The sequence below is a fragment of the Taurulus bubalis genome (assembly GCF_910589615.1).
Source record: "Taurulus bubalis genome assembly, chromosome: 13".
Classification (NCBI taxonomy): domain Eukaryota; kingdom Metazoa; phylum Chordata; class Actinopteri; order Perciformes; family Cottidae; genus Taurulus; species Taurulus bubalis.
Window position 1 is genome coordinate 8,906,965 of NC_136601.1, and position 21,834 is coordinate 8,928,798.

The 21,834-nt window shown below is 41.0% G+C and overlaps 1 protein-coding gene across 4 annotated transcripts in view; it reads left to right on the top strand.

Annotated features, from left to right (window-relative positions):
* The window catches only part of enox2 (ecto-NOX disulfide-thiol exchanger 2), a 109,452-nt gene extending 103,461 nt beyond the window's left edge, over positions 1-5,991 (top strand). For all 4 annotated transcript variants that reach the window (XM_079228656.1, XM_079228655.1, XM_079228654.1 and 1 more), the window contains 2 exons: positions 1,498-1,583; positions 5,197-5,991. In XM_079228656.1, coding sequence (XP_079084782.1) covers positions 1,498-1,583; positions 5,197-5,328 — 218 coding nt within the window. In that variant the 3' untranslated portion in view covers positions 5,329-5,991. The remainder of the gene's footprint in view (positions 1-1,497; positions 1,584-5,196) is intronic.
* Positions 5,992-21,834: the final 15,843 nt, after the last annotated feature.

The following is a 21,834-nucleotide window of genomic DNA, read 5'->3' on the forward strand; positions in this document are numbered from 1 at the left end:
GACAAACCCTGCTCACTTTCAATCACTAATTGCTGTATAAAGTGGGCATTATTGTATAATGGTGTGTTGCAAATTGTTGGACACGGCCCTAAGCCCCTTGACATAAAGTACACAGAGGCCTGAAGGTGAGTGCATATTCCTAAATATATGTGTTATATAAAAGTACCAAAAAGTAATTGACACAGCACAAACCTGGGGGCGGGAAGTAATATGGCGCTGGGTTATTGGTTGGTTTCTGGAGCTGCAGGCATTGTACTTGATGGGTGTTTGAAGGGGGCGAAGATAATACGACATTCGCAGAATGGTTGAGAAACGAGGGTCAGAAGGGGCTTCCAGCTCCGTTTTGCTGAGGGCACTTGAGCAGATTACCATGGCATTGTTGAAAACTGGCACCAGGTGTGAAAGCGGCCATTCTTGTGGTGCCTTCAGATACAGCGTGAAGCACGAATGCATAAAAAGTCAGTAGAAATACTCCAACGGAGATTTGCTCTCGCTGGAGCAATTTTAAGTTGAAATCTCATCTGCAGCTGTTGAGATGCAAATTTGCATGACAATGTAAAGCATAAGCTGTGGATTCCCATCAGATTCAAATCAATCTGATGGTCACAGTTTGCCTTTTATCCTGAGTTGGCAGACGCAGATGAGGAATTGGGGTGTAAAATAAAGTTTCTCTTGACTTTTAAAAGTGTTTGAAATAGATGATCGTTTTAATATATATTGATAATTTATCTGAGTCTTAATATGAGCTCTGACGCTCACTCGTATTCTGGCAATCTGCACACAGGGAGTGGGTGCATTTAGTTACAGCAAACGTCTATATTGTTAGTCGGAGAACACGTTCACTGGCTCTTTGAAGGCAAATAACAGACAGCAAATCCATTCCAGTGGGCGATTTTATGCAAATAAATCAACATGAGATCTACTTGGTATTGTATCTGAATGGACCATTAGACTCACAGTCAGTCTCTCATTCATTGTCAGTGAATCAGCTCCAGAGAAGCACGTTGTTTGTGTTCAAAATGTCAACTTACCTCCTGCAGGGTGGCAAAAATGAAGCCTTGAAGTAGTAATTTTCTCTTAAAAGTCTCAAGTGTTGGCTGTATTGTGGTCTGTAGTGTTGGAGCCGGTGGAAGGCTTCGGGACTTTAACAGTGTTGGTGTGTTGTTGCAACGCGTTGCTGTATAGGTGGTTAGCAGAGGTGGAGGATTATCTCTCTCCTGGCCCGGTCTATGAGCCGATAGCAGATGGTTTGTTTGAGCTGGGGGAAGAGTACGGCTTTGATGAGACAACCGCATCAAAGCTGTCATTAAACACTCCCTCTAATCTGGAGCCACAATATGCAGGAGGCTCTTAACAGTACCGGGACTCCTTCAGAGGAGAGAGGCAGTACATTGGTTTGTCCGTTTGTGACAGGTGACAGAAATTGGAGGTTTGTGTGACACGTCTCCGCTTTAACATGTTTGCATGACTTTTTTTCTTCTTCTTTTTTCGCCTCAGGGATCATTTCGACGTTTCTGCACGTCCATCCGTTTGGAGCCAGCATCGAGTACATCTGTTCATACCTGCAGCGTTTGGACACCAAGGTAACCGGCACGCATGAATCAAGACTCGGGCGTAGATTAGCAGCGCCTGCCCTCGGTGTCCCTGTGGATCCGGTACACCCATACAGACTCTGTGTCAGTCCCCCATACAGGGCTGACATATGGGCTCGCTGTGTGCCAGGGTCCTGCTGTGTAGGAGAGACTCAGCCCCTCTGGGCCTTTGAAGGGCTCGTAATGCTTTCATTCTTTTTTTGGAGGAGACTTCTTAAGGTGAGGCAGATGCACTTAAATGGAGTAGTTTGATATTTTGGAGAGCAGTATTGATATTCTCATCTAACTCTCTGCCAAAATGTCGACGTAGTCTTTTGAGCGATCAGAATAGGCTTGGCTGGATGGAGATTGTGTACCTTTTGTGTGGTAATATCATTGATATTAAGATTGTATTTGCAAGAGAGGCCTGAGTAGGGATGGGTTCAACAAAATACCCATAACAAATCTCTTATCAAACCTTTCTTATTCATGAAAAGCCATGGAAAACATGAAGTAGTAGCCTCTTTTGTTCAACTGTAACTGGTTAAAATGACGCCTGTGGCAGATTAGATCAACTGCAGATAAATAGAGATAATTCTGTGACGACTAGAATGAAAAGTCCGGCTGTTTTCGGGTGAATATGCGCTCTGCAGCTGGTGTCTGTATTCAGCCAAAGATTGTTTGTGTCATTCTTAACAGCACTGTGCGATTGCCAGTTGACTGAGAGGCAACTGTTCTCTCGAAGAAACAATCCAGCTGATAACCTTGCACCGATTTACCCTTCAGTATTTGGAGTCAGTAGCTCGTAAAGTACAGCAGGCTGCAGCTCTAAACATTCATAAAGCAAACACTACAAACTGTAGTGTTGCTGCCTTGTCAGCCAGGAAAAGGTGTGAAGACAAAGGACTCTTATTTGATTAATGGATCCAATGCTGGATTTGAATTTGATGAAATGGTATCAAACCTCATCCCTAGACCTGAGTATAACAGAGGAAACATTCATAGAGAAAAAGATGTGCAACAATTCATGCAAAAACACATTCAAAAACAGAATCAGCGCCGATTAGACATCTCTAAAATCATGTTTGGTTGCCAGTAGAATCCAAAATACTTCAAAAGCTTTGTTTTGGGCAAGTCAAACTTTGGAGAAAGTTTCTTTCACTTTTGTGTCCTGAAATGTCATAGCTGTATGTCTGGCCATATGTGGCCTGTTGTGTGATTTCCCCTGACGCCGGAACATATTAAAAGTAGATCCTTCATTCTGACACTCGAAGCCAAACGCCATCCTTAGTTTCCACTCCGTCTGGCCGAAGCACAGCTATTTTATCCCCATCTTTCTGAGGGGGCATTCTAGACGTGTTATCGCTCTTCACACAAACAAGGCTTTCAAAAAGCCAACTTCCAATGTCACCTCTGATGGGTAGCACACAGATTAATGGCCTTTTTTGCTACCGTCCCGACAAGGAGACCTTCAGAAAAAAGCAGCAGATGTCACCACTCTCTTTACAGTCAGATTTCAAGCCACTTAAACTTACTCAAGAATTAATTTGTCAAAAAACACTTTGTCTCAAGGTTGCCCCAAGAAATGACTGTTCTCTGTAGCAACTCTTTGAATATGCTCATCACCACCCTGACTCATTCTCACACATGGAAAGAATAGAGTGTGACCGTCTTCTCTCGTGCCTTTTGGGGTTTTTTGTCTTGTGTGTGTGTGCGTTAATGTGCTGATACGTGTGTGTGTGTGTGTGTGTGTGTGTGTGTGAGAACGTACGCCCACTCTTGTCTGTCTGAGTGCGTATGAGTGTGCCTGTGCATCTGTTGTTCTCACATCGACTCTCCACTACACACATCAAGCAGCCCACAGAGTTTTTGCCAATTGTTCTGACTAGACTCTCCCAACAACAAGCCCAATCCTCTCTGCTTATCTACCGGCTCCACACACGACGCCGTTGTCTGTGATGTCACACCAGTCCTATCTCCATGATGGGCCTTAATGCGTCCTGACATCAGCACCGGGCTCCAACAACCTAGTTATTAATGCAAGACACAGCGGGTCGCCTACAGCAGCTCGTACAGTGGGTTTTGGCAGTGTCACCTCAGGATTTCAGTTGACTGATGATCCTCGGCCCACCCGAGTGGTGTGAGCCAGATTACGCTTAGTCAGGCGGCAGTTATGCCGTCACACTCTCACTATAAACTTAGTCGAGGTGAGAGTAGAGCGGAGGTGTTGTATTTGTAAAAGAATAAAGTGTGAGCAATATCGTATGATGGCAATCCAAAAACTCATCGGTTGCATTTTTATTATAGCAGCATGCCCTCCTAAGTATTATTAATGTAAAAAAAAAATCGTATTAAGAAGGGGACGTGCAAGGCTTTTGAAAATTGGATCTTGATGTGGTAAAAATGAATGTTACCACACACCCGTGTTCTGCATATATTACTTTACATTTCATTTAGCTGACGCTTTTGTCCAAAGCAACTTACAATAAGTGCATTCAACCATATATACACATACATGCTTTATGTTGATGAACGTAGATCCAACTTGGATCAAATATTATCACATGCACAAAAATACAAATGAATCACGTTTGTGACTTAGGAGGAAGACGTTATTTAAAATGGTATGCCTCATCGTAAAGCTGCAATGTGTAGGATTTAGTGGCATCTAGTGGTGAGGTTGCAAATTGCATCCGACTGAAAAATCCTTCGCTCATTCCTCCCTTTTACGCATCCGGGTGAAATACGGTGGCCTTCCGGTAACGTAAAAGCGCTTTTCTCTTTCTAGATCCAGTGTTTGTTTTGTCCATTCTGGGCTACCGTAGAAACATGGCGGTGCAACATGGCGGACTTCGTGAAGAGGGCCCGCTCCGTATGTAGATACAAAGCTAACGAAAACACAACAATTCTTAGTTTCAGGTGATTATACAGGTGAAAATGATATTCCATTTTTGCCCAAAACTCCTCCACACTGTTCCTCTAGCATGCCGACATTATTTCCAGTTGGAATGCCTCACGTTTTGATGTTGAACAAACTTTGAGCTCGTCTCGATCACAGAGGTATCTGATAACACAGGAGCTGGTTGCAGAGGAGATGTGCTGGAGTTCTGTGCTGCTGCTTTGTGAGACGCCTTTGAAGCAGACAGCCTGTCAACATAGTTACTTCATTTGGAGACGCTTGTTTTCGATTGCTCACCCTCACGGGGAGTGTGCACTAGCTGGAGTTTAAGATTCACTTCACTAATGCCAACAACGTTTTTCAAAAGTCAATGACAATACCATGGTCCATTTTATCAAAAAAAACAAGATTGAAGGATGATTCAAATTGGATGAAACGCCGCATCGGCAGCAGAGTCACTGGTGACATCCTGCAGACTGAAGCCTGTCTGTATTTTAAGATCTGATTGGCATTCATACAGAAATCAAGTACGAGGAAAAAAACGTCAACTCTCTCAGATAACATAGCAACTTGGATCTCGAACGACTTGGTGTGTATTAGTTAGTTCTTTGTCTAATGCTGCTCTGGTGTGTGTGTGCGTGTGTGCGTGTGTGCGTGTGTGTGTGTGTGTGTGTGTGTGTGTGTGCGTGCGCGTGTGCGTGTGTGTGTGTCATTCATTTTTTGCAGATCAACACCGGTGAGGTGGAGGCTCTTCTCTCTCGGCTGCCCTGCACCTTCAGACAGGAGCTGACCGGCGTCGGAGCCAGTCTGGAGAAACGCTGGAACTTCTGCGGCTTCCAGGGCATCAAGAGCACGTAGACTCCGGGGTCAAGGAAGAGACGAGACAACATGGGGGACACTGTAAAGATGTGAAAGACACAGTATAAAGCCCACAAATATCAAGGACGGTGGACTGTACCCGACTGTACAAGGACACGGAAGACTGAGCGCAGATCTCAGATGAGGAGGGAATGTTACAGCATTTCAGGGACTCTGTGGGTGGCAGAGATGTAAAAAAAAAAAAACGCAGCATTTCCATGGTTCACGTGAATGTTGACACCAAACCGCCGTGGCGACATCTTCATGAGCTTAAACTCTGTCTGCAAAATATTATTAGACATAACGACTCTTCAGGAGTAACAGAAGACCACCGATTCCTACAGTCACTGGATTATTATGTAGTAATCGCCCACATAGGCAGGGTATAGTGCTGTCTGAGCCTGAGCTCCGTATGGTGTCCGTGTGAGCAGCCGGGACTGCAGGGCCAGAAGGAGGCTGATCAGGGTCTGACTGAACACTGAAACCTCCGAACCCTTTGAGCCTCCCTCGCTTCTCCTTTTGCCCTCCCTGGTTTGTAAAATAGATCAAAAAATGGATATATTTCTTCATTTTCTGTAAAGGCTGTCAACAGTTGCATAGAATCATTTGTTGTAATACACTGTAAATGCTTGGATGATATTTTTGATTATAAAAAGATGTTTGAATATATAAATACTACGTTTTGAAGTAATCATTTTATTACATGTGACGGTCTGGTTGTAAAATAAGTGTGTGTGTGGTTCTACTGCCGTTGTACAAACCTGCCCAGCTTCACCATCAGTCCTGAGAGACACACACACACACGCGCGCGCGCACACACGCACAAAGACAAATGCTCGACATCTACGTTTGCTTGAAGGGCATTATTTTGTTCTGATGTTTTTTCTCCCTTTTAGTAGCTGCACTCAAGGCTGATTTTATAACCTTACATAAGGCCATTTGTGTCTTTCTAAAGCAGATGAAGCCGGGCTCTCGGCCTGGCTGAAGGCTCGGCACAGCAGCATCTCATTTTTCTGGGAAACACACCTCGGGGTTCATGTAATGATGTCTAATTGGTGTGAGGCGGTTGTTGTGCGCCGTTACTACTGTGATGCTTACACCGAGTGTGTGTCTGAGTGTGTGTGCACGCGCTACTTTCCAGGTTCCATATATTAAGTGGTTGTATAAGCCTTTTCAGAGGGGAGTTTTCTTCTCCATCTTTGCCAGATAGAGCCCTTGCCGCCAGGACTGGAGGTTCCTCCCAAAAGCCCAGACAAGCTTTCTTAATGGCCTCCACTGGGTTGTTCTCATCCCTTGTCGCTCCGAGAAACAAAGGTTTATTATTACACCCGATTTGCGCTCGTCGGGCTCCTCCGTCTCCTACAGCCATTGCATTTGAAAAATTAGCGTTCATGCACTCTTCAGCGTACTACTCCTTGTACCTGAATTAATAATGGGGAATGAGTATGTTTTGCCTACAAGCTTCTACAAGGTTTTCCCTTCACTGTGCATGTATCTATTATTAATGGCGTCACTTTGAACGGGGAGAGGGTTTCATGGGTAAACCGTGATCTGTCTTGGGAGTGTGATTGTTTGCGTGTTAAATACAATTTGTAACCTCCAAGCCACTTTGTTTGTAGGCTCCTGTCGAGCGTGATTAGGAAAGAGCATTACTTTTATATGTCGTCATATAAAGCAAAGATAAAGGCCGTCTCTCTCTTATTGTTCGACAATTTCCACACTGATGATGCTTCTGATGGATGAGGAACTGGAAATCCATACTTTTCAGCTTCTGCCTGCTTGATGTTGCACATGGGATCGTGAGAGGCGCTGCCCGTGTGTGGTTGTGCATCGCTACACTTCCTCTCCACACGGTAGGACTGGATCTCAGCAGAGCAACCCGGATGACTAACTCCAGCACACCTCACAACAGCCTCTCCTCTCTCACTCATTAGGTTTCTCTCTTGCTCTCCCTGACATAAACAAAACACTAATATGGTGCATTATTTTCTTTCAGAAGCCGCTTTCTGCCTCTCGTTTCCTCCCAACTGAGTTGCCGTTCCTACGCACTGATTGACTGCAGGCACTCGCAATGTATCTCTAACAGCTGTTTGTGTGTGAGCCTGCGCGCGCGGCACAAACGCGCTCGTGGATGTGCATCAGATTCTTGGGCGTCACACAAGGAGGTAAACACAGACTAATTAAATCCAGCAGCAGTCCCCGGTGAATGCCGCTCTCCATTCACTGTTGTCTTCTCATCGCCGCGACACAGTGAGGAGCCTCCTCATTAATTCAATTCAAGGTGCAGGCAAGCCAAAGCCATGCGGGGGAGTGATTTACCTCCCTAGGACGGCTCCCACCTTGTGAAGTCAGTGGGAGAGATGTTTGAAGATGTCCTTGGGCATCTGCTGATGTTAAGCTTTAGCAAACAGTCAGTCTGAATTTAAAATGTAAGGGCACAAGTGTCATTTTCCCTCGAATGAGTTGGTACATCCATCACTCTTGAGAGCTATAATTGGACGTGAGGAGATAACCGGGTTCTTTTGGGTGCTATCATGATGCTCGAGATACCCTTAATTACCTTTTCCTCTCATCTTGCTTCCTGGAGTCATCTACTTAATTATGATTACGGCCTCCCTTGTGCACGTGGTCCATAATAAGAAAGCAATCGCTTCAGAACGTGGATTAGGAGGACACAGAGGGAGATCACTTTCTAGGCTGGTTGGCCATGGACCAACAGGTTTGCAGTTGAAGAGCTTGGACAGTCTTCCACTGATGCATCTCAACCGATCTAGATGGAGCTCAAAAAGCTCATTGACATGATGTGATGAGTCAACAGCTCCTCCTATTGAGCGCCAGAGCAGCTACACCTCCCCCCTATGAGTCAGCCCGCGGGCCAGCACCGGGGGTGATTTGCATTGACAGCGGGTGTATGGCCACAGCGCTTGGGGACATGTTCGTGCAGGTTTCTATCTCAATAAATCTCCACGGTCTTCATTAGTTTAGTCGTGCATAAAAGCTACTGAAATGTACTCTACTTCCAGGGTGCCGCTGCTGCAGCACGGAGATGCAGCTCCAGAAACATTTGCCTGCAGGCACTTGGAATGACATCTGAGGAAGCAAAAACTATGGAATATTAAAACTAGAACTAAAGAGATTTATATTTCTTTGAGGATTATTAGTTTGGCAGGTACCAAATCATGTTTTGCACAATGTTTTTTGTTTACTGCATTTCGGTATGCTAGGAGAATTGCATGCACTTTTAGCCTGAATGAATGGCAAGTGTTGGAATAATTGCTTTACACTGCTCTCCGGGGCGCCTGGGCACAGGATGTTAAGCTGCGGATTGATGACACACAGAGCATCTTACTGTTTAATTCAGCATCTCTGTCGCTCTCCTTTCTCTCTCCAATACTGTCAATCTTCATACAAAGTATGAAAGCACAGCGGCGATGCCCATAAGGTATTTTCCCCCACTGAGTGGGCTCTGCCTCATCAAATACTCCGACCCTACAGGTGAGAGGAGGGGTAAAGAGGGGAAGTCTCTCTCTTTACTTTTTGGAAATGTATTCATGGGATTCTTCAGACAAAAATAAAATAAAGAAACCTTTGCCGTTTCATACTGTGCACTCTGTGAAAATGTCTAGGCCAAAGACCTTCCTGCCTTTAGGTCCAGCAGTGGCCCATTAGTTGGTGAAACCAGTGAGCGTGATCGGTGTGTTTGATCTGAAATGCCAGACCATTTCAGGTTGGATGAGATAGTGAAACTCTCTCCTAATGAGCAATGGCCACTCTTCATGCTGTTATGAATTGAGTGACCTTTACCCAAAAAAAGAATTGCTTTGCACAGACGGCAATTATCTGCACAGTGGAAACTTGTTTGAGCAAAGTTTATTTTGGGGTTTGAGAAGTGGTTGGGTCAGCATCAGTTCTCTCGTGTAAAGGTTCTGTCCTGCGACACTGGTTTTAAGTATTTATTGTGTTTGGCAGCAAAGCGCTGGGAAAGCATCCTCATGTGTAGTTTGCAGCTAAATTATTGTACAATTTTAATGATGTTCTTGTTGGACTGCAAACACCTGAAGGCCTGCAGGGACGCCTGCCACCTGAGGAGGTAAGTAGTGTACACAAGCACTGTGGGCCGGGGCCCAAAGTGATACAGCACATGCACGCTTACTAAGCCAGGTTTGTGTCCATGAAGTAAATACAAGAGATAATAGGAGTTGGCGAGATGAATAAAATCCTCTATCACACTGTTAGACATTCTTTACTACTATCGTATGATGGGATAACAGGTGGGAAAGTATTTTTACCACGTTAAATGCCTGAGAAATAGTAAAAGTAATAGTGCCGCTATTTATATAGCACCTTTTAAAAACAGAGTTTACGAAGTGCTTTGACACAAAGCAGCAAGAGCAAAACAAGCAAATAAAATGACAGAAAGCTCAACAGTGAGGCTAACAAAACAAGACAAACTAGGATAAGAGATAAACCCTGATAAAACAGTTCAAACGATGAGGCTTTAAAACCAAAACAAACTAAGAAATAACTAAAATAACACATTCATAAAATAAAGCAGTAAAGTGACGACATCACATGAAAGACAGTCTGTAAAATGGGTTTTAAAAAGTGATTTTCAGAGATTATGTAAAACTCTAATGTTGTTATAAATCAGCCATGGTTTTGACTTCTAAACGCAGATAACAATGGTAGTTATAATGACATCACATTATAATCTACCATAATGTGGTAAATACTTTGTGTGCTCGCATTGTGCTTCTCTAATTTGTGCTTTTGAGTTATTGTATTGAGTACCTTGAGATTAAATAGAACTATACTGTGAATTTAGTTTTTTTTTTCTCGTGTATCTAAACTTGTTATACTTCATCAGCTCTTATGTCATTTCTATCATAATTTTCTAGGTATTAAACCAAAGTCTGTCTTGTCATTACAGACTGAAAGAAAGGTTATCATTGGCATGATTTTATAGAATACACAATTGATTTGGCCATAGAGGTAGAAAGAGTCTAAATGATCTTTAACTTGAAGCCTGAATATAAAAAGAAGACCTGGGGATGACTTGGCGTCCAATGAAAGCTCTTCCTGGAGTTACATCTTAAGCGTAGGTCGGAAGGATGGATGAGACATGGAGCAGAATACCGAATGAGCTCACTGGTCCTGGACTCTGAATCGCAATGAGGGTCTGGATCAGATGAGCGCTGGAGGTGAGGAAGCGTCACGGTAGCTCTAAAGTGACAGCTGGAAGCAGCCCAGAGATGAACAGTTTTACGTGTTGACAGCAACAAGGTGATTGGTTGACAGAGGGTGAAGTGGCCTCAGATTGGTTGAAGAGAACAGTGACAATCAGCTGATTGAGCTGACGGCATGAATCAGGAAAAGTACAACGCATGAAAAGTAGACATGATTGAACTTTGGTTCAGTTTCATTTCACACAACTTCACTGCATTTTGTTACTTGTGTATTTTGCTCAGAGGGGGAAGATGTATTTAGATGTTTTCATCTTTTTTTAAAGAAGAAAAAGAGACTATAATACAGAATAATGATAATATAAAAAAATGATCCAGTGTTACTGTCTTTTTATGCTAAATTATTCTTTGGCCTTGTGGGTATTTCTGTAGCACTTTGCCGATACACTAAATCACCTTTTTACTACAGTCATGTCACATTGAGTACTTCCCATTATAATCATCATTACTATATTCTCAATATATGTAATTTAGCTTCCAGAAAATATGAGACTTTTTAACTGCAGTTGCCCTGGATGAACCACAGAGTTGAGTGTGTCAGTGACATCAGTCTTCAGTTAACGTCGTTCGATTCCATGCTGCAGAGCTTGATCAAGATCAATGGATACGTCCGAGCAAAATCAACAGCGACAGCCGTTGCATTTTGTCTCAATGCGTGACTGACCTCTTATTAAACCTGATTGATTGTCAACGTGTGCGCTCTGCTCCCTAAGTTACTGACATTTTTCTTTCTTTTTTAACCAGCAGCATCTCAAACTGAGATAATTAGAAACCAAAACCACTGAAACAAACTGTGATCATTCATTCCTCATATTATTTTATGAGACGGGCAGTTGAGAAGTAATTTTTTCAGGTTTTTACCTTACCCTTTACAGAAAAGAGAGAAAGAAAAAAAGGAAGATCTGTAGATCGGAAAAATGATATTTCAAAAGAAACCACCAAATGGTCATGATCAAACTGAGTTGACCATTTGGAGAGCGCATACCACTGCAGCCCAGTACAACCTTGTTTCAGACTTCCACCCAGGTGCCCCAGTCCTTCCTCCTCATCAAATTTCAATTGTGGGGTTTCATGACCTCCTGCATGATTATGTATCCATGTGAGAAGTCTGCTTTGTGTCAATGTCCTTGCACACCCGAAGCATCCAACATCCGCGTGGCTCTCTTTAGTTCCATTATGTAAATAACAGGAAACCTGCATTCTAATAAATGCCAAGTAATTACAATGTGCAATGATATACTGACTGATTTATGAATATTAATGAAATTTGACAACTCTCCACAAAGAGACAAACAAGCTGTGCTCTGCATTTATCTGCTGTAACATTGAAGGTGTCCTCAAGGGAGAAGTAACAGTTAACCAACAGCTATTGGCAATGCACCTTGCATATATTTGCAGTTGTGCAATGTATTTTTCTTCCTCTTGTGGATAACGAGTCAAATGTAGGCAGTGCTGTTTGCTGATATATCCAGTGAAATGTTCCCAGCCAGCCGTCCACAATCAATAGTGAATATTCTTCTTTTTTCTTCTTCTCAGAATCAGAGCAGAGTCCTCTTTCAAGGCTCACCATTTTGCACTTACGTTCAACTTCCAATGTCTTAGAAGAGGCAGAGAATGTAATCGGACAGAAGCCTCAACAGGCCATAAATAGTGTAAATGTCTCCCTGACAGGAGAGTTCGCAGCATAGTGAGGGACCATATGAAGATGTTGTATGAGGACCGTGTGAAGGTGAGCGTTGCAAAATTCCAAATGTAGCGGTGAAAGGACCATGACAAATATACCATGTACTTGGTGTAAATTTCTTTCGATTGAGGAGTCATTCCCACCTTCGATCCACTACATCCAGAACATTCTGTGTACAGGACAATGGGTATAATTATAGTATAAAATGATAACATCTACAATTAGATTCAATGGGATTCTTATTTCTATTGATCATTTAAGTGTACGCCTCCTCCACAAATATTTTTCAGCTACAATCTGAAACAACATACACAAGACATGATCAAAAGGGAGCCGGGAGAAGAAACTGTATGTTATAGAATAGATATAATAGAAATTGTATATTTCGTTACCCCCCCCTTCTCAACACAAGATATAAAGCATCGACCACAAATAGTCTGCCAATGCTTGAAGAGCAACTTGCAGTTTGAATTTCCGACTAAATTTGTACTAAAACAATCATTTAAAAAATTAATGCTAAATTTTATGAGGGCAGAATTTATAGAGGAAAGACTAGACATTATTACCAATGCTCTGAAAGGTGCTTAATACGAGATAAGCATGTATGTTTCCTCCTAACAGCTTTCAAAATGGCGACGGCTCGAACGGCGCAAACAAAGGCAACGTGCTGACAGATCCGTGTTCACGTGAGGAGGAGCCAGAGGGCTTTCGCTTCTGTGCTGTTGGCCGCTGCTGCTTGAGAGCAGAGCGGCGGCGTTCATCTCGCCAGTGTCACACATGCACTCTCATGCACTCTCATGCACTCTCATCCACTCTCATGCACTAAAAGCATGTGCGGCCGCCGGCCGGTAGTGAGTCTGTGGTTTTTGTTATTAGTTTTACTTTGGCGAATAATGCAGTTTATAGTCTTTTTCTTTTTACTTTCAATCCCATCACCATCAAAAGTTTTGCTCTTGCTTTTCTTTACAATAGTCATAATCTCATTTTCATTTAGGTGCCCCAAGATAATTTGACTGCAGTATTTTACTCCCTGTGGTTCCACGTTTACATCCATCATGTGCTTCAATAGGCTTCACAAGATAAGAGAAGTTATGAAAGTAGTGGACAGGGAGTTATTCTTCACATTATTAACCATTTCCCATATAGCCTTAATGTTGTTTTTATTTTCCTGTAACTTTTTAGTATAGTATTCATTCTTTGCTTGCCTCATTATCACTGACAGCTTATCTTTATATGTCTCTTGTATTTCATTTCAGTGGACTGAACCTTTTTGTTCTCCAAGGCGTCTTATTATAATTTAGTTTCCTATAAAACACCATTATAGGACAATTCTTTTCACACAGTGATGTGTATATTGTCCCAAAAAGTATCATGTGCAACATTCACATCCTCTGCATATAGTCTTCACCAATCCCTGTCGAAAATGAATTACTGAACTAATTTATTGTCTCATCTGTTCTTCAGTCTTTTTACTTCCGTGTCCTTCAAAGGTTGACAACCATACACAACGAATACCAGTGAGTGATTATTTGTATAATCTATAAATAGCCCAAAGTTTGAATAGTACCACCACATTTCATGTAACGCTGGAAGAAAAGGAGAAGTCGTGTCCAGACTCAACTACGGCTTGGCAGTTATCATAAATGTCCCAGGAGGTTGATAGCGAAGTGCAGATTCAGAGCATTGATTTCAGAAGTCTAGCAAATTTCCCAGCTCAGTAAAGTGCGACTCTGTCGATGATTTTCTGCAATATTTTGTGTATTGCTTTTTTCTGTCCGTCAGCGGTGCAGAGAAGGCTGCCAGCGAGATTGCATCACTGTATTAAGTCATAGGGAATACAGATGCTGCAGGAAAAGCAGAGGCAGAGTCTAAAAACTGTTTAAATTCTCTTTACGCTTGCTGACGGCACAGCAACGATGCAGGAATGGCTGGATTTTAGTTAATTAACCTTGTTTCTCTCTTATCAAACCTTAAAGTCCTATGAATCCATGATCATGGAGAACACCCGTACCTGTACCAAGCGGCACGGCACACATTGTCATTGATAAGTTTCTTTGAAATTATATTTCGTTCCATTTCATCACTGCTGATGTAGAAACACAACCTCAGCCGTTTTAATGCGTGACAAACAGGGTTTTGACGTGTAGAGTTTAGCCTAATATGACGCTCAAGGAGATATGATCAAACACAGTGAGAAGTAAATCTGAATTGCAAAAATGTCCACACTGAGGTGACATTCAGCCATGTTCTCAGAGGATGCTGCTCACCCTGAAGAGGTGTTATTTGCTGCGAAGGTGCTGTTAACAGCAGCATCTAAACTACAAGCTGTTGATTTGAATCTGAGTTTCGGCTGCTTTATCATTATGGGAATTTGGTGCATACACTTTAGTTCACCCTCTGCAGAGGTGCCACAGAATTCAGTCCCCATGTACACAGTCGTATACTGGTTCCTGGTGATAAGAGCTATCAGACAGGTCTACTTGCGTCATCTCTCTCTCTCTCTCTCTGTGTGTGTGTGTGTGTGTGTGTGTGTGTGTGTGTGTGTGTGTGTGTGTGTGTGTGTGTGTTTCCTAGTTACTTATTTGTTTCATTACAGATACCCATTGCAGGATCATCAGTCAACACCTTGGAGTTGAACTTTCTCGATTCCCAAGCTCCTTTTTTTCTAGTTAATTTCGGCAAATCAACGTAACCATCTTTTGCAAATCTCCTTGCTTTTCAACAAAGTGGAATTACTCATCCCAGATAGGAGGCACATTTTGGATTATCCAATTGAAAGTAATTTGGTGGGAGAGAGAAGGAGGTGAGTCTGTTTCTCTGCATTGTTTTGCCAAATTAGGATCAACATGACACACAAGTCCTCACTGTGTTCTATAGTTACAAGCCCCTCTAATGCCACCGCCTGAGTGAAGACCCGTTTTACTTTTTTTGGTACACACTGTAGGTAAATTAAACAAAACCCAACATGTTGGCCTGTGATTCTTGACACTTATGTTTCATCCAACAGTCTGTCTTTCTTATGTTTCATTCAAAATAGAATTAAGTGTATATTTATGCAATTTAGTCAAAGTTTGAAAGATGTCTGCAGACAGGAACATACTCCGCCATGTTCCACTCCGCAAAGATCATTTGCAATAAAACAGTGACATGCTGGATAGAATTTACATGTTTTTACTATTTTTATCACACGGATAAAAATATTCAGATGCCACATATTGGACTTGATGTAATATGTTGACCACACGCTCAGATCTATAGTAAAACATTGAACTCTAAATGTCATAGTATATATTCTGAATAGGTAGAAAAGGGTTGATTTTTATCATAAAAATATTAGATAATCATATATATTATCTGCTCCTGTATTCTTCTAATAATGGAATATGAAATGTTATATCTTTTATATACTTCTGTAAGTTTGTGTGACTTGGCCACGAAATGCAGCTCTCCCTTGACACATAGAGGTCTTGCAGGTTCCTGTTAGCTGGCGTGGAGCCAGACAGAAACCATAATGATCTTCTGCATGAGTTGAAGAGAGTCATAGCAAAGCGCATATGGTATAAGTTAAGACTTGTTTTTCACTGTGCAGAGAAATTCCATCCGGCCTTATCGCGTGTACTCATTGTTTGCCTGCTTATTTTAAGAGATATGAGGCATTATGTCATCCAGTTAGTGAAGGGGAGAATAACTTTATTTTATTTTTCTGATTAATTGTGAAGAGAAATGGTAAATCTAAGCAGCTGGGAAGTTTTGACACGTGAGAAACCTTTGCCCCAAATCCCCAGACGCAGAGTTGAAGAGGAAACTCGTGCTCTGCGTTCTTTCATACGTTCATTGCTGCGCTCTACATGTATCTTTCAGGATTTTCTGTATTGTTGCTGTGGTTCCAACTTTGGGTTTTGTGACATTTCTGATAATTGGTCTTGGTCATGAATCACAAAGGAAGCATTTTGAAAAGAATATGAATTGATCATATAGTGAGTGAATAGCAAAAACATTCCTGCGGTTGTAAGAACATAATTGATTGCAGACCGTCTGACTTTACCTCAGTTAGCAGCAAAGACAGTCCCTTTCTCTACTATTCTTTCTCCAACAATGGAGACTTGCTCGGTGTGTGAGTGAGTGAGTTGCATGTAGCGGTCACACGGTGTGACATCAAACTGCCAGTGATAATCTCTTCCCAGAAATCATGACAGCGTCACCATATTTCTAAACATTTAGTTTAAGCCAAGAGGCACACACGCGTACGCTCACACACACACACACACACACACACACACACACACACACACACACACTCAGGAGGCTATAAAAAGGAAAGATGGACAAGAGTAAACAACGTTTTCTTCTTCAAATGAACGGCAACGAGTGTTCACGTATCGTCTTTATCTCATCTCTTATCGACCCCCAAACTTGCCTCCACATTTGCTTCTCCAATCCTCATTTTATCTGTGGGCAGTGTGCTAAGCTGGATGCATTAGTGCCTGTTGCTAAGTTGCGGCTGTATTGTTGTTGTGGATTAGCTTTGTGTCCAATTCTGTTATGTTGTGTGCGGCCGAGGCTTATAAATTGCCATTGCTTGACTGCGTTGGCCCATTAGGAGGTCTCAGAGTAGCAGTTATTTGTATAGCAAGCTGAGCTTAAGGTCTTTATCATTTACGTTAAGACAACCTCAAGTCACTGTAGAGAGGGTTTGCTATTTATTTGGGAGATATTTCTTCAGTCTAACTCCTGTCAATGGAGTAAACAAAGCATTGTGAGGATGCTGAAATTCTCCCAGTTTGTGACGGCATTTTTATGAGCATCAGCAGCATATATTGATCATTTCAGGATATCGCAGCATCTAAAGCCTCTGTATGCTTCAGTGTTTCTGTTTTCTTTTGTTTATAGCCTCCAAATGTCAAATCTTTGTCCTCTGCAAGATAAACTGGCCCATTAGAGTTTTGATCGACATGTTATAATTTGGTGTTTAGTTCATTTAAAATATTGCTTTATTGCACTATAGGTTTATAGTGACATGCAAATACAAGCACTGTCAGTCACAAATAAGTTCATGGGATTTCAGCAAAACTATAATGTTCTGTATAATTTCACTTAACCTCAGTGAATAATTAATCACATGACATGACATTGACAGGACATTAACATTAACTCATGTGCTGGTATGAGCACATGTGTTTGTACTAAATAAATGATGATTAATCAGCAATGGTCAGTTTATTAGTCAACAAAAAAAGACAAGATAATAATCTGTTAACTTTTTAAGTCTTATTTTGAAGCAAAAATGCTCCAAACTGGATGATTCCAGGTTCCTAAATGTGATGATTTGCTGCATTTCCTCGTCTTTCATGATGGTGAATTGAATATATTTAGATTTTGGACTGTTGGCAAGACAAAACAAGTAATTTACTGACATTACTTATGGAAATCATGAAGGACATTTTTCCCTTTTTTTTGGTGGTTCATAGAATGAACAATGAATCAATTGATAAGGAAAATAATCTGTCGATCAGTCCGTAAAAAAACAAACCATAAAAAGATAAACACAAAAAATACAGAAAAAGCTGGCAATCCCTGATTTGTTAGACCTCTCAAATGTTGACATAAAGTCTCTTTATTTGTCTAGTGCAAATAGTAACTTCTCCATATCACATAATTGATTAGTTAAGCTATACAGTAGCAGAATGGTGTTTTGAAATACCTCACATTTGACCAAAGAGACTAATATAATATAAGCTTCATGATTCAAACTTCAACATTATCAGTACTAATTACAATATAGACTAGGTTAATTATTACTTGTACCTGTGTTTTGGCACTAACATTTGCACAATTCTTCACATAGCTATGAATTTTTTATTGAAAAAACATTAAAGTATACACACATTGTAGATATGTACTACATATTTGGTACAGAGAAACAATAATATAAATTTCAACAACAACAACAAAATATAATTAGAAGTGGGATAAATAAACTTTTTGCCATCCAGTTTGACACTTTTTTTAGTTTTCATAAGTTTGAGTCTTAATATTCTATGAATTCACAAAACAAATACAGTGATATTGGGGGAAACCTTTATTCACCTGTTAAATATGTACCATATATAATCCATAAATTTACAATAAAGTAATGTTATATCTACATACATATTTATGTATGACTTTTTACACTCAAATTTGATATTATGATTAGTTTTACACAATTAACAATCTTGCTGTGCAAAAATTAACTGAATGTATAAAATAAATGCATTAAAAGTTCTGGTTTATCATTAGAAAAAAAAAAATTTGTTTTAAAATAACTAATCATTTGTAGAAATGAAGATATATTGGATATATATTGTGTAAAATGTGTGTGTACTTTAGTCATTTTCTTTTTTCATAGATTACGTCTAGTCTATTGTTGCATTTCATAGCAATGACATTTATCAAGCAAGGTCAGGTATGAAGAGAACATTGATAACATGACTCGGGCCAATCCTTCTTCTTAATCCCTGATTTCGCTGTTGCTGCAGGATGCAGTCGCCTCGTTATGGAAGCCCATTTTGCCAGTAAAAGAAAAAAAAATGAGGAGATAAAAAGTAACTATTGTGAGAAATGATGAGATAGTAAGTACGCATGTGCTTCAGTGGTGCTGGCTTCTATCTCATAATTTCGATTTTCTATCTCATAATTTCTACTTTCTTATCTCATAATTTCGACTTTCTATTTTATAATTTCGATTTTCTGTCTCATAATTCCGACTTTCTATTTTAAAATTTTATCTCGTATGTTTTTCCTATACTGGCAGTAATGGGCTTCTATACCTCTTCCTCATTATTCAGCGCTTCAATTATTTTTGACATCTTCTTCCTGCATGAGTAAAGACACCAGTCTAGTGATTACAGTCTTAACGAGGGTGGCCAACCAGATTGCAGCGCGAGCCGGGACTCTGACGCGGACTCGGCGGTGGACTTCCTCGTTAGTGTTCCCGTTACTAAGGCGACTATTGAGCGCAGTCATCGGTTGGCGGAGCCGTTACGACGTCACAGTGATACCGGGAATTCCTCTCCCTTGCGGTTGCTCCTCCGTGCGTGACGACGGGGAAACCGGAGCCCGTAGACTCCGGGAGGAGGCGGCACGCACTGTACACACGCGCGCGTACGTCAACCATGAGGCGGCAACCGTGTTCATCCGCCGCGTTTCCTGCCGGCGTCGCTGTGTTCTAGTCAGCCCCGGTCCGCCGCGCGGAGGAGACGTTGTCCGTGTGGCTGTGGGACACAAGTTTAGGTTTTCATGACAAAGCTTAGAAAAGAGACAACATGGTCAACCGCATCTTCATCTGCGTTTCCTGCTAAACAGCAGATCTGAGATCTGTGCTGCCGCTAAAGTGACCCGAGCAAGGCCGACTGGAATGTAAGTTAAGTGTGTTGACTTCAGCCAGCGAACTAAAAGCAATGATTTGGGCTTTTTACTCTTGCACTATATACCACATTTGATGCCCACAGCAACTGTGGCAGAATGCGTGTCATGACACACATTTAAATAATATTGATGGAGTAAACTAACGAGGGCAATTGGGCAATATTTCTAGGTGAAATAGTTTGAGAACTTGATAAAAAGTTGCATGTCAAATGCAACTTTTTATCAAGTTCTCACTGAAAGTGTTTCCCAAGTTGCCCATTCTAAAATACATAAATAGTGGGTAATGACACTGTCCTGTGTTTGTGTTTGTTGACCTTTTCAAAACTGCTCTGTTTATAGAGGCGGTATTGATTCATCTCGATCTTTATCTTTTTGGAGATACTGAAAGCAAACAATCTGTATCTTTGAATTGTACTTAGGTTTCCCTTTGCTAATGGGTATTTATTAACCGTCTCTTCCCAGGATTCTAGCTTGGTTTTCTCTCGTATTTGTCCTGTATCAGTTGGTCTATTACTTTTTCCCGTGGACTTTCTTTCACTGGTTTGCCTCAGAAAACAATATTTGAGGAAGACATTACATGAAAAAAGGATTTGTTTTAAAGTGTGATTGTCATATTAAGGTGTGGTTATTTGTGATTTAACATTTTTGAGTCAAATCTATCATCCAAGTAGACACATACAAGCACTTTTTAAGCAGAAAAGATTGCTTTTTTTTGTACACACAATGTAAATGTTTGTCTGAGTTGTTCCTCTTTAAAGGATATGTCTGGTGATATTAACTAATTTCACAAATCCCATGAAAAGGCCAAACCCACACAATGCATTGATTATACAAACAAGTATTGCATGCGTGTCCATACTTGCAACAAGTAAGTGACCCGATGTAGACATTTTGTTGTGCCTAAATATATGGAAGTTCAATCCTGGCCAGCAAGTTCTTGACTGTAATGAATATCATGCGGTCTGTCTTTAACCACAGCTCTGAAACGTTCACAGCCATGTGACAAACTTCACATGATATAGGCACCAAGGGCTGCGAGGAAACACGAAACATCTTTTCATGCTTCTCCTCAACCCCTGGTGTTTGGTTCCCCGTCACCCTTTTTACGTATACAGTGACTGTTTGTGACTGTGTATTTCTGAGCAGAACGTATTGTATCAATGTCTATTATGGGACTCTGTTTGTGCCGCTACCGGACTAGCTCATCTGTATTAAATCTCGTCATTGACCACGTTCTCCGGGCAGTCAATCTGCACCCCACGCAGAGCCGACCTTGTCACGGGGCTTTGCCATAGAAGGGATCAGTGACGGTGTGTACGGACACACTGGCAGCTCAGATGTCTGCTTCCGAGCTCCTGGGGCTGCAGGCAGCTCGTCTTTAAATAGATAAGCACTTTAGTTGTATGCCAAAGAGGGGGGCCCGACCTCTGAGCAAGGTGATTGCTCAAGTCTATCTGTCTCAGAGGGTGATTCAGCAAAACACCGCTCTAATATTGTAGCAGTCAGGGTTAAAGCAAGACAGATTACTGTGTTTCATTCTTACTCTTTTTCACACTGAGAGTTAAGCTAAAATGTTAAGTGTTTTTCTCAAAGAAAATAAATCTTTGAAGCATCTCAGAAAAAAAAAACAACATTATTATAACTGTTTAATGTAAATGGTTAATCTGCAATGATAATTATAGGGTAGTCATTTAATTAGTTGTTTTTTTAAACTGACAAAAATCCAATGGGGTGTGTGTGTGTGTGTGTATGTATATATATATATATATATATATATATATATATATATATATATATATATATATATATATATATATATATATATATGAGAAAAACCTGGAAAAGTCAAGGAATTTTAAAATGGTTATTTCCAGGTCTGGAAAAATCCTTGAAAAAACTTAAAATCCCAAAAGTTTTGCAAAAGTCATGGAAAATTTGTTATATTCATATGTTCATTTACGCTGAGTTTGAAATAATTAATATGCTTTTAAAAGAAAGACGCCTTAAAATAGAAGCAGGCATACGCTGAGTATATCTATAAATGTTTATTCTTTTAATCAAGCTATTGTCTCTCATTCATTTGTGTCATTTAAGGTATACTGTATGCTTTGGAAATGCTCATTGTTAGTTTAAATACTAAATGTTCTCACTTTTTCATGTATACATTGAAAT